This window comes from Micropterus dolomieu, linkage group LG05, assembly GCF_021292245.1.
Source record: "Micropterus dolomieu isolate WLL.071019.BEF.003 ecotype Adirondacks linkage group LG05, ASM2129224v1, whole genome shotgun sequence".
NCBI classification, from domain to species: Eukaryota; Metazoa; Chordata; class Actinopteri; order Centrarchiformes; family Centrarchidae; genus Micropterus; species Micropterus dolomieu.
Genome location: NC_060154.1, coordinates 23,623,942 through 23,636,930, shown reverse-complemented (window position 1 = coordinate 23,636,930; position 12,989 = coordinate 23,623,942). Strand labels below are relative to the sequence as shown.

Genomic DNA, 12,989 nt, shown 5'->3' with positions numbered 1-12,989 from the left:
TATTCAATCTAAATCTCTCAAACGTCTTTTTTAGCTGATATATACGATGTAATATCTTGAAGGAAACCTCTTTTACTTTGTTGTTAAGACAGAATTTGTCTACAATAAGCCACATTTGCCTCTGCCAATTAATTTTTCCAGAAGTCCAAAAGAGTCTGCCTGGACACAGAGTTATGCCTTGTATGCAGTTCCTTATATGTTTATTTGAACATTTATTTTTAGTAATGTCAATATCTCCAAGGAATATACTACTATTAAATGGTTGGGTCCTTGAGACCTCACTAACCGAACCTCGAAGAAGTTGCAGCACACTCCTTGGCACAGCATCAAAAACCACTTCATATTCATTTGGCGTAACTGGTAAACTGAAAACTACAACATCCATAATACAGTTGAGATCGTTGCGGGTAACGTCCCAGTTAGACAATTTTACTTCAAGAATGCAAAGTCTTTTTAAACTTAGTGAAAGAGTAATTAGTAGTTTTAGTCCCGTTTTTATATACAGTCTGTGGTAACAACTCAGTGAAAATCCAGTGTACTAGGGTAGCAACTGCGCATGCGTACACAGCTGAGCTGCTACCACGTGGGTGTGGAGGTCTATCCATCACATCCTGTCCTGTCAGTCTGCAGACCTCACCAACCAGACCACCTTCCCTCCAGCCCATTCAGAAGGAGCACACGTTTCTCCGGGACACCAGAGGTAAGCGGCATCTCATTTTTACATCCCAAACAAAGACTCAACCGCTGAAGTTGCGACGTAAGTTAAGCTAACCTTACTAACTAGCTCTCTGCTAACTCTGGTAACCTTATTAGCCACTTGCTTCCCCGCAAGTAACTTTAGGTGGGAGAAACAAAACAGCCCCAATTGTTTGTTAACAAACAGGAACCCCCCGAGCACCATTTCGATGATGTCTCATGTCACTTGAGACACATTACGAAGTTATATCCTCCATGTTTCTGCTGTAGACCGGTCACATCACAATCTGTGTAGGTAAAGAGGTGTGTGCGTGCCTGTGTCCTACAGTCTTCTCCATGTGGTTAAGGACTAACAGAAAGCTCCTGACCATGCAGTGAGTGACCTGAAACATGCTCACAATCAGTGATCCAGTTGTCAGGAGGCTCAGGGTGTGTTTGTTTAGATATACATTTATCTTGGTAACTCAATGAATAAGCTATCAGACCAGGACTGACTGATGTTGCATTATGTTTGTACTATGATTTTAGATCAGAATACAAACAGCTTCTTGGAAAGTGATTGTCACATGATAGAAGCAGTGATAACACTTTTCTGTATTGATATGATTTTTGATTTTTAAAACTAAACTAAACTGATTAACTTGATTTAAACCATCAGGCGATGGCGATTCTAAACATTGCATCAACACGTAATGTAATCATTGTCTGGTCTGAACACTGAGAACCTAGAGAGTAGGGTCTCGGCGGCAGGCTTTGTACAGTGTCATGAGTGGCCTGCTGTCTGTTAGTTGTTTTGTCTTGATCTGAACGGATCTGGAGACAAAGGTCAGCCTCAGTGAGAAGATGTGGGAATCCTTACTTATCATTGATCATCACTATAGACATTTAGCCTCTGATTTAGTGAGATGGGGTAAATCAATGTAAACGACAGATGATGCCTGCAATCCATCATCGTTGACACTGAATATTTGTTTCAGTCTCTCCATCAGTCATGGCTGTACTGAGGTTCTACAGTAACGAAGCTGTGTATGGGCGAGCCTTACAGAGGGCAACCAAGCTCTATTCAAAGCTGTTAATCACCACCGAGCTGTGCTACAATGTGGAGCTGACAGGTGAGTGTGTAACAGTGTGTCTGTTGGTGGTGACAATACTAATAATTGAAGATGCAGAGGCCGTGAAGACCAAAGCAATCGTGAAGAATGTGACACACGTGGATTCACCTTGTGTAGCCATGAGACATTTTCCACACACCCTCTGTCTTTTCCATTTTGCCATGTTGTGATTGTTTCCTCCTGCCCTCTGCTGCAGGCTGCCAGAGTCTCAGTGCCGATCAGAAGGAGGTTCTCCTGTGGTTGTTTCGCCCTCCCCTGCAGGCAGAGCCGCTCTCTGACAAACCAAACCTCACAGAGGGGAGCGGGGAGAAACTGGTGGAGATCGGACCCAGGTACTGCTGCACCCACGCAGTCTTGGTGGCTCAATGAAATCCCAGTTACTGGAGTTTTCAGAAGCATCTTACAGTCTTCATTAGCAGATTGTGCTCTAATGCTTATGACTCAGTGGTCATCACTTGGGTTGAACAATTAAATGAAATTTTATCAAAATTGCAATTTTATATTGCAGGAGGTGCAATATTTGTTAAGGCAAAATACGCCATGTTTTTACAGCCCAAACGGTCAAACTGCTTTACAGAGCGTGTTTCGTCACTATGTTGAATACATGCGTACGAAGAAGTAGTAGTAGTAGTAGTAGTAGTCGTCGTCGTCTGGTTTGCTAGAAGTAACAATAGAAGTGAAATAGGGACCACAACGTATTAGTTAGCACAAGAGCCGTCAGCCTCCATTGCTTCTCCTACACGCTTGCAGGGATGGGTGAGCAGTGGCTGAGCTGTAGGTTGCAGTACGCAACCCTCACCACTAGATGCCACTAAAACCTACACACTGAACCTTTAAATTAAATATTGTCGTGTTACAGAGATGCAGAGATGTTCACTTTGTCCACTGGAGGGTTATATGGAAATAACTGTCAGACGGACTGTGGGCAAACATGATTTGTGTTCTCATGAATTTCATTTGGCAAAAAGCAACCATATGGTACGATTTCTAGACTGTTAAGGATTCCAAGAAATTATCTTTTTTTAAATCATAAATTTGAGAAACTTAAGGCTAGTGAGGCAGACATCAAAGTCCAACAGGAGAAAATGTCTTCAAACTGTTGTTATTTATGTCATTGCTGTTTTGCTCTCCAGGTTGAACTTTTCCACCGCCTGGTCCACTAACGCCGTGTCCATCTGCCAGAGTGCCGGCCTCACTAATGTCACACGGGTCGAGCTGTCTCGCAGGTTTCTAATCAAGGTTTGTACACACATACAGAAAAATCCTTTTTGGAGCACTGGGTTGGTTTTCATTTCATGTTTGTGCTTCTGATGATGTCTGTCTCTCTTCCCTCCAGCCAAAGAATGGAGAGAGCGTAACCGAGCTCAGCGGAGACATAAAGGAGCTGATTGAGTGTCTGTATGACAGTATGACAGAATGTATCTATCAGCAACCCATCACCTCCTTCGCTGTGGAAACCAAACCACTGCCAGTGTTTGAGGTGGACATCCTGGGGAAGGGTCGTGCAGCCTTGGAGATGGCAAACAATGATCTGGGTTAGACTCTCTAAACAATTTCTAAATTAGTGGAGTTTCTCTCAGCGCCGTTCTGCTTCAGCCTCTTTCTATCTTTTTACTGTTGTTCTCTTATCGTCCTTAATGTGCCGTAACCTTCCTCTCTTTTCTCTTTTCTTGATGCCTCTTTTCAGTCTTGCAGCTGTCTGTGAGTACACTGTGTCCCCTGGTGGAGGTAATAATGTCACATGATGCATGGCATTATTACTTAGCTGGTTAAAGTCACAGGACAGCAGTGATGCCGCTGATTAAATAACGCGTGCATGCGTGTGTTTAGTGTTGGTCTGATGTCACGTGAAAGCAAATGAAGCTCATAAAGAGAAAAGGGCTCCCTCCATTTAATGGAAAGTCACATACTGAACTACAAAGCTACACATATAAAGACATGGTTGACTTTTGGGTCAAGAGTGCAAATATAGTCAGAATTAAACCATTTTACTTTCTACTACTCTATTTAGGCCTGCAACTGATTATTATATTCTCATTATGAATTAACCTGACAAATATAAATGTATAAATAAAACATCTGTAAAATGTCCATTACACTTTCCCTAAGCCCAGGTTAATGTCTTCAAAAAGCCACAAAGATGTTAACTTTACTACAACATAAGATAATCCAAAAAGAAGCATCCTCACAATAGAAATGAAGGTACTTTTGGGCATATGTACCAAATTTGTGATCAATTCTCTGTCGATCGACATATTGACTCATCAGTGAATCTACTAATCATCTCAGCTCTAACCCATATGCACCAAAAGTGCAATACATACATTTCTTATGTACTGACAGCCACCGGTTATTCCTCTCTTTATAATGAACAGTTTTTAAACTGACACTGCCTACCGCGACAGGACGTGGTATGATCACTTCTGCCCAGCTTTGTTAATATTCACAAGCTGCTCAAATAGATGAGAAAAATGTGAGTGCACACTTTGTGGGCTCTCCCATGCTCAGTCGGTGAACTGAGGAGATTATTTCAAAGGAGATTATTTCTATCTGGAAGTTTATGACACTACAGCCAATTAATTCCCCCGACAGATTGATTTCAGTTTCACTATTTTGCTGCCCCCTTTGAGCATGATGTTGAATATGGTGTTTAAGAGAGGGAAGACGGACTCGTCTAAGTGATGTGAAATCTTAAAGCAGTGCAGTCTCTAAAAAGTTGAAAGCCTTAAATATAATTGTACATAGACCCAAAATTTGTCAAATACTTTCTGTTGTCTTAGAGCATGCAGAGAGGACTGTATGATACTTACGATAATTAAAGAGCTTACTGTGTGTGTGTGTGTGTGTGTGTTTAGATGTATCTTCAGTCGTGGCTGCTTTTTGATAGCAAGATCTCTCTCTCTCTCTCATTCATTCATTCATTCATTCATTCATTCAGATATATAGATAGATATATTTATATATTCATATAATGTGTTTTTCTAAATAAAGGTCTTGCCTTTGACTCTTGGGATCTGGACTACTACACGTCAATGTTCCAGAGGATTAAAAGGAACCCCACCAGTGTGGAGTGCTTTGACCTGGCCCAGTCCAACAGGTGATTAGCATGACCGCTTTGTGTTGTGCATGTTGCTCAGCTCTGTAGTTTTTTGTTCCTGGGTTTTTAATGCTCTAATGTTTTTCTTTGTCCCAGCGAGCACAGTCGTCACTGGTTCTTCCGGGGGCGGATGGAGATCGATGGGCAGGAGCAGAAGGAGACTCTCTTCAGTCTTATAATGGATACCCAGCGGCACAGCAACCAGAACAATGTCATCAAGTTCTGCGACAACAGCAGGTAGGAGTGGAAACAGCATTGTGTGTGTGTTTCTGTTCACACTGACTCAATGTGAAATGTGTGTGTGTGTGTGTGTGTGTGTGTTCAGTGGTATCAAAGGGATGGAGCTGGAGTGTGTTTACCCAAAAGATCCATCCCAAGCCAGTCCGTATGAGACCCGGCACTCACTAAGACATGTCATCTTCACTGCAGAGACACACAACTTCCCGACAGGTCAGAACACACACAACATTGTGTTTACCCACCCCCTCGTGTTGTTTTGTAAATAATCAATTATCAATCTGACCATCAGGTGTAGCACCATTCAGCGGTGCCACCACAGGGACAGGAGGTCGGATCAGAGATGTCCAGAGTGCTGGACAGGGAGGACACGTCATTGCCGGCACTGCTGGGTACTGCTTTGGCAACCTGCACATACCAGGTGTGTCTTCACTTTCCTCACTTGAAATGTGACATAATTGTTAATTCAATAATCAATAAAATGTCCTTTCTCACTGTGCATCTCTCCAGGTTACGCTCTCCCCTGGGAGTCTGAAGGAGAGGGCTGGGAGTATCCGTCCAGCTTTGCCCCTCCGCTGCAGGTGGCAATTGAGGCCAGTAACGGAGCCTCAGACTACGGCAACAAGTTCGGAGAACCTGTTCTGTCAGGTAGGGAACCCCAAAGCCATGTCTAGATAGACTTAATTTTATTTTATTTTGGGCTTGTTTTGGACTTTAACACAGCCGTCCTCTATCTGGCCTCAAAGATCATAGACTGGTGTTTTTAACATCCCATAATAAAAGTCCTGGAGAGACTGGTCTTGGCTCATCTCAGACCTCAGGTGACCACCTCCCTAGACCCACTGCAGTTCACCTAGCGCCCTGAGGTGGGTGTCGAGGACGCCATCATTTAGCTACTTCTGCAAGCCCTCACTTAGAAAAGGCTGGTAACACTGTGAGGATCATGTTCTTTGATTTCCCCAGTGCCTTAAACACACTCCCACAGTAGCATAGGCTGGATTGTCTCTTACCTGTCAAAAGATGCAGGTAGAGACCTCCACAACCTCCTGGGTTGGACAGACCACAGTTTGTGCGAGGGAAGCAGGTGGTTATCAGAAACTCTCAGAAGACTTTGCCACTTGTGGACTTTAGGAGGACCAGGACTAATTTGAACACCATTTACACTTGGGGAAAAGTTGGAGATGGTGGATGGCTCCAGATACCTTGGTGTTCACCTTGACAACAGACTAAACTGAGGCTGTCTACAGGAAGGGACAGAGCAGACTTTACTTCTTGAGGAAGTCTAGGTCCTTTAATGTGTGCAGCAAGATGTTGCTGGGGACTGCACATAAGCCTCTCCAGCTGGTTGTGGAGAGAAGGATGTTGCACAAACTGCTCAAAATTATGGATAATACTATACATGCTCTGCACAAACCCCTGGTCAGACAACGAAGTCGGAGACTCCTTCAGCTCCGCAGTAAGAAGGGATGCTCCAGGAAGTAATTCCTGCCCACTGCAATTAAAATATACAGTGACTACCCTCTGGGCAGGGATAGGAAAAAGATTTTTCTAATTTTCTTAGCCGCTGCTATTGCAACACTACAATTATCTTTCAGGAATGAATAAAGTACCTATCCTTCCATACATTCATACATACATAATGCAATTTCAATCTCCAGGCCCAAAGTGATGAATTCAGTTTGCTTGTTTGGCCCAAAATCGAGCTTCTCACTTTTGAGAAAACGAAATCAGCCAATGTTTGGTGGTGTTTATACTTGATAAAGGACTAAGGCAAGTGATCAGTTATCATGTGATATAATACATTTTCTGTCTGACTACAGATTGATTGACAATGAATTGTTTCGACATTTTTTTTCAAATTAATTCTAATTCCCTCCTCAAGGTTTTGCTCGTTCGTTTGGCATGCGTCTGGCTAATGGAGAGCGGCGGGAGTGGATTAAGCCAATCATGTTCAGCGGTGGGCTCGGTTCTATTGAAGACGCACATGTAAAGAAAGAAGAACCAGAGACTGGTAATGTTTTGACTCAGAGTGTGTGAGTGCATGTGTAATCAATGCAGAGACTATATTTACACATGTCGATCAATGACTCACAGTGTCCCTCTGCTCCTCTGCTGTACCCGTCGATCAGGAATGGAAGTGGTGAAGATCGGAGGGCCGGTGTACAGAATCGGTGTGGGAGGAGGAGCGGCCTCCTCTGTGCAAGTACGGTCGCTAGAGTAAATCACACGGAGGCCAGCAGTGACCTCACCTGGTGCAGACGTTTGTTTAAATAAATTTTGGCTCGCAGGTCCAGGGGGACAACTCCAGCGCCAGGGATCTGGGTGCAGTGCAGAGGGGGGATGCCGAGATGGAGCAGAAAATGAATCGCGCTCTCAGGGCGTGTCTGGAAAGAAGCGGCAGGAACCCAATCTGCAGTATACATGATCAGGGGGCGGGAGGAAACGGTGCCAAACATAGGCTTTTCTTCTTTTTTTTTCAGGATTTATGTAAAGCTTAGATGATGAGACAAGAGTTAACATATTGAATCATATTATCTTCTTCAGGTAATGTGCTTAAGGAGCTCAGTGAGCCAGCAGGAGCTGTAATCTACTGCAGTAGATTCAAGGTACTCGGCACTGGAACGCAGCTCCAAACATAAACAAACATTCACATTCTGCCATTTCTCATTTTATGTCCCTCCCATTGCTTTCCTCTTCTCTCTCTGCCTTTTGTTTTATAGAAAGGCGACCCCACACTGAGTGTGCTGGAGCTGTGGGGGGCAGAGTATCAGGAGAGCAACGCCCTCCTGCTCCGTCCGTCGGACAGGTGCTTCCTGGAGAGGGTGTGTCAGAGGGAGAAGTGTCCTGTTGACTTTGTGGGAAACATCACTGGAGACGGCAAGGCACGTTTCAGCCTGTATCAAGTTGATTAATGCGCATCTACTGTACTAATCATCCCAGCTTTAGTGACACACAAATAGGTTCATTGTGTTTATTTCCATCTTGTTTCTCCCACAGATTGTGCTGGTGGATGATGAGGGAGGCAGTGAGGCTCAAGCAAACAAGGGGCGCAGTCCTGTCGACCTGCAGCTGGAGTGGGTTCTGGGGAAGATGCCGCAGAAGGAGTTTAAGATGGAGCGTCTGGTCCCAATCCATCAGCCACTGGCTCTTCCTGCTGGTTTGAAAGTCAAAGATGCGCTGGACAGAGTTTTACGTTTGCCTGCTGTGGCGTCCAAACGCTACCTGACCAACAAGGTGTGTGTGTGTGTGTGTTACATTCCTGTCTTACACAGTTTCCATCTTTGCAGTACATTTGTAAAGACACTTTGTGACTTTCCACGTCTTCGCTCCATCCCTCTCTTAGGTGGACCGCTCTGTGACTGGGTTAGTTGCCCAGCAACAGTGCGTCGGCCCTCTTCACACCCCACTGGCCGACGTGGCAGTTGTTGCACTGTCACCGTTCAGTCTAGAGGGAGCAGCAACTGCCGTCGGGGAGCAGCCAATTAAAGGCCTGGTCTGTCCTGCAGCGGGGGCTCGCATGGCTGTTGGAGAGGCTCTGACCAATTTGGTGTTTGCCAGAGTCACAGCTCTGAAGGTGAGCGGATAGTGGAGAGTGTGATCATCACAACTCTGTAGACCTGCTCTTAGAATTGGTATTACAGATTACAATTTTATTTCTTTAAAATAAATGATTTTGATAAATCTCTTGGTCATGTGTTTCAGGATGTGAAGTGTAGTGGGAACTGGATGTGGGCTGCCAAGTTGCCCGGTGAGGGAGTCTGTCTGTGGGAGGCCTGCAAAGCCATGTGTGAGCTCATGGGTCAGCTCGGGGTGGCCATCGATGGGGGCAAGGACTCTCTAAGTATGGCAGCTAGAGTGGGGAAAGAGACGGTCAAAGCTCCAGGTACTCTCATTGTGTGTGTGTCTGTCTGTCTGTCTGTAAAGGTGTTTGTGTGTCTTTCCTAATTAAACTTTAAAATGAAGCTTTCCTGCTGCTTCTGTTTCAGGTGCCCTGGTTATTTCTGCATATGCTGTTTGTCCTGACATCACAGCCACTGTGACGCCTGACCTCGAGGATCCAGATGGCAAAGGTATTTCACACACACACACACACACACACAAACCTACACAAAGACTCCAATCAGATTGCTCATTTTCATAGTTTGCTTGAAAAACAATTTGCTTCATAGTTTTGTTCTCAGTTTGTAATCACAGAAATAGGACTTTGGAATACATATATTTTAATCTCACCCAGACCACACATCTTTCTCTCTCTCTCTCTAAAACAAACAAAAAAAACCCACACACGCGTGCTCCTCTGACCCTTTGTCCTCTGTCTGCAGGCATTTTGTTGTGGGTTCCTCTCAGTCCAGGCCGCCATCGCCTGGGAGGCTCTGCCCTGGCTCAGTGCTACAGCCAGCTGGGAGACTGCTCTCCTGACCTGGACCAGCCAGAACTATTGACTGCCTGCTTCAACATCACACAGACACTTATTCACGGTCAGATTGGACTCACAGGCAAAGAGCTACCTGCCGGGCAAGAGAATAAAAAGTTTAGCGTTGTTTACTGTGGTTCAGTCAGGGAGCAAACTTTTCTTTAGCTTTCTTTTCATACTCAGTTTATTCTCTAATTGTAAGGCAATTACTTTGTATTGTGATACACAGCCACCTAGTGGTTTTACTGTGTATTTTTAAGTTGATAAAAAGTAGGGATAGGTCATGATTTTTGATTCACTGTAATATAAAAAATAAACTTAAACACTATATCACCCTGTGTATATACTAGCGCCTAATAGTAACACATCACTACCAGGCATCGGTAATGTGTGTGTGTGTGTGCCACATTCAGTTTGGCTTCAGCCCTCTGAGATGGGCTAGATGCTCAGCTTTCAGCCTAATAGTGTTTGTTGTGTATTGTGTTTGCTGCTGCAGAGGAAATAAACTTCCTGCCCAATTTTCCAAGAATGGTCGAAATTCCCATTCCTAATAAAAAGCAGCAGGACCTGGAGGCTCAATCATTTTTGTGACATTTTATTACCTGCTGACAAACTTTTTATTTTAAATGGTTATATTTCTAGTCAGTAAATCAGTTAGAATTACATTGTAAAGTAGATTGTAAAGTAGATTGTAAGTGAATTATCTTTGAAAACTGGAAGACGGGTGAGTAGAGACCGACATTTGGAGTCTTTTCTGTTCCTTCAGATCGTCTGCTGAGTGCAGGACATGATATCAGCGATGGAGGCATCATTTCCTGCTTGCTAGAAATGGCGTTTGCAGGAAACCGTGGAATTGTTGTTGAGTTGTCATCACAAGGAGCTGGAGGTTAGTGAGCTGATGCGTCTCTTGGTTTGGTTTCAGCCACTATTCACACATACAGGACACAAACTGTGTAGCTATAATCATAATCTCATGCAGTGTTTTGCCACATCTGTCTGCACAGTCATGGAGCTGCTGTTCAGTGAGGAGCTGGGTTTGGTTCTGGAGGTTTCGCAGCTCCATGTAGAAACAGTGTGCCAGCGATACAGCGACGTAGGCGTGCAGTGCCATAGTGTCGGCAGAACCTGCGACTTCGGGCCAGAGGCTATGGTAAAGCATCAACCTCAACATGCATCTCAAGTGATTAAATATCACCTGTGGTGACCGTTGTTTTCTGTTTCCCTCACTTTCAGGTCAGTATTCGTGTGGATGGACAGGAAGTACTGAGAGATTCGCTGCCTAACCTCAGAACATTATGGGAGGACACCAGTTTCCAGCTGGAGTACCTCCAGGCCAATGAGATCTGTGTTAAACAGGAAGAGGAAGGGCTTGCCAAGAGGACACAGCCTTACTTCAAATTGACTTTTGATGCCTCTGCATCGCCCACCAGCAGCCAGCTAAGTAAGACCAAACAGGATTGGTACCTGCTATGCTATTTTCATTACCAAGTAATCCTTCATGTATTCTTTGATGATTACCCTAATCATTTCGTCTATAAAACGTTAGAAATAATAATATAAGCTCTTCACAATTTGTCAGAACATGTGCCAGTTAACATTTGTCTTACCAACATGAAAAAACCAAAGTATTCAGTGCAGTGATATGAAAATCATCATCATTATTGAGTTGTTATAACAACTAAGTGCTTGATAATTTTATTTTAATCTCTCTAATGTGTGTTATTCTTTCAGCTGCAGGGCAACCTCGTGTAGCTGTGGTCAGGGAAGAGGGCAGTAATGGAGACCGAGAGATGTCGGTGTCTCTGCATATGGCCGGCTTTGAGGTAACCAATTAGTGCTTTATTAACTGGATATACGGTATGTTGACAATAGCTGGTGTGCATGACTCTTGTCTATATTTATGTATAATTGTGTGTAGGTGTGGGATGTCACCATGCAGGATCTGTGCTCTGGCTCCCTGACTCTAGACTCTTTCAAAGCAGTCGTGTTTGTTGGTGGATTCAGCTACGCAGACGTTCTGGGATCAGCTAAAGGCAAATAAACACACACGCATAGGCCGCTTTGATATACAAATTGTTTTTGTGTAACACCATGTATCCTTCATAATAGGTTGGGCTGCTACTGTTGCATATAACCCCAAGGCCAAGGCTGAGTTTGATCGCTACCGGCGCCGGCACGACACACTGAGTCTGGGTGTGTGTAATGGCTGCCAGCTGCTCGCCCTGCTGGGCTGGGTGGGAGAGGGCGAGGATGGAGCAGGTAAGAGAGAAAAGACACAAAAAGCCATGTTGCCTGTAATAGTAATAAAAGGGAAAACCAATACTCAACAGTGAATTTAGACCATGTAACAGCAATAAGTCCCTTTGCAGTTAAGTTTAAAATGTTACTTTTCCCTCAGAAACCAACGTGGTTCTGACCCATAATAAGTCCGGCAGATTTGAGTCTCGTTTCATCAGCATTGGGATCCAGGAGTCCCCGTCCATCTGGCTCAAAGGCATGGAGGGCTCAGCTCTGGGAGTCTGGGTGGCACATGGAGAAGGTAAAGTATTATAGAGTCAGTCAGGTACAGTAGTAGTCCTTAACTTGACACCTGAGTGGCTGTTGCTGAATAGAGCAGCAACAGGTTACTCAGTGTGGACATTTTGAATTTGCACAACGACGACTCGTTCTGCTGACTCATAAGTCACAAGGTCAGCATGTTCTGTTATCTGCAGCTGTGTTTAATATTGATTTTCCTGCAAACCTCTTTCCTTTTGCAGGTCTGATGCAATTCCGTAGCTCACAGGCCCAGGACCAGATTATTTCTGGTGGGCTCGCCCCCCTCCGTTATCTTGACGACCAGGGTCATCCCACTGAAGACTACCCTCTGAACCCTAACGGCTCCCCGCTGGGCATCGCAGGGCTCTGCTCCAGGGACGGGAGACACTTGGCCATGATGCCCCACCCGGAGCGCTGCACCCTGGGCTGGCAGTGGCCCTGGGCTCCGAAGGACTTGAGACCTTCTCTCACACCTTCACCCTGGCTACGCATGTTCAACAACGCAGCTGCCTGGTGCAGCAACACAGAGTGAGAATGCTCTGTTTATGTTTCTGAAGCTGTCAAAGTAGTATTATTGTCTTTGTTGGATTGTGTGTCAACTGAAACTGTGAGGCCTGTTTCATTACTTTGTTTCGTTACACAATACACCGTTTTTACTTACTGTGGTACTTGGTCTTTTTGCATTATTACCGATGCCTGCTGTAATACTTTATGATTTTGAGACTTGTGGCTTCCTGTTGACTTTGTATACAGTTCCTTCTTGCAAACACTGTATATTTGACAAAGCTGTTATGAACCAGTCAGGTCTGCTGACATCAGTGTTGCTCTCCTGAAACTTGAGAAATGAAATTTGCTAATAAATAAATGAATAAAACAAAAGCATGTGTAGTAGTAG

The 12,989-nt window shown here is 44.5% G+C and overlaps 1 protein-coding gene across 1 annotated transcript; it reads left to right on the top strand.

The window, feature by feature from the left end:
* The first annotated feature begins 550 nt into the window (after positions 1 to 550).
* On the top strand, positions 551 to 12,973 carry pfas (phosphoribosylformylglycinamidine synthase). Its single transcript, XM_046050410.1, has 28 exons — positions 551 to 700; positions 1,674 to 1,808; positions 2,005 to 2,140; positions 2,942 to 3,047; positions 3,145 to 3,343; positions 4,800 to 4,905; positions 5,002 to 5,142; positions 5,231 to 5,355; positions 5,435 to 5,563; positions 5,653 to 5,790; positions 7,025 to 7,153; positions 7,272 to 7,345; positions 7,431 to 7,587; positions 7,687 to 7,748; positions 7,863 to 8,024; positions 8,140 to 8,376; positions 8,486 to 8,716; positions 8,845 to 9,025; positions 9,129 to 9,212; positions 9,465 to 9,620; positions 10,323 to 10,442; positions 10,561 to 10,706; positions 10,790 to 10,997; positions 11,288 to 11,379; positions 11,475 to 11,589; positions 11,666 to 11,815; positions 11,955 to 12,095; positions 12,316 to 12,973. Exons 2-28 carry the CDS (start codon positions 1,688 to 1,690, stop codon positions 12,624 to 12,626), a joined length of 3,957 nt encoding a protein of 1,318 aa, XP_045906366.1. The 5' UTR covers positions 551 to 700; positions 1,674 to 1,687; the 3' UTR covers positions 12,627 to 12,973.
* Positions 12,974 to 12,989: the final 16 nt, after the last annotated feature.

Coding starts and splice junctions, on each gene's coding strand:
- pfas (XM_046050410.1), top strand. CDS start 1,688: ATGGCTGTACTGAGGTTCTACAGTAACGAAGCTGTGTATGGGCGAGCC. Junction 7,749..7,862: donor TCTACTGCAGTAGATTCAAG/GTACTCGGCACT, acceptor TTTGTTTTATAG/AAAGGCGACCCCACACTGAG. Junction 12,096..12,315: donor CTGGGTGGCACATGGAGAAG/GTAAAGTATTAT, acceptor TTCCTTTTGCAG/GTCTGATGCAATTCCGTAGC.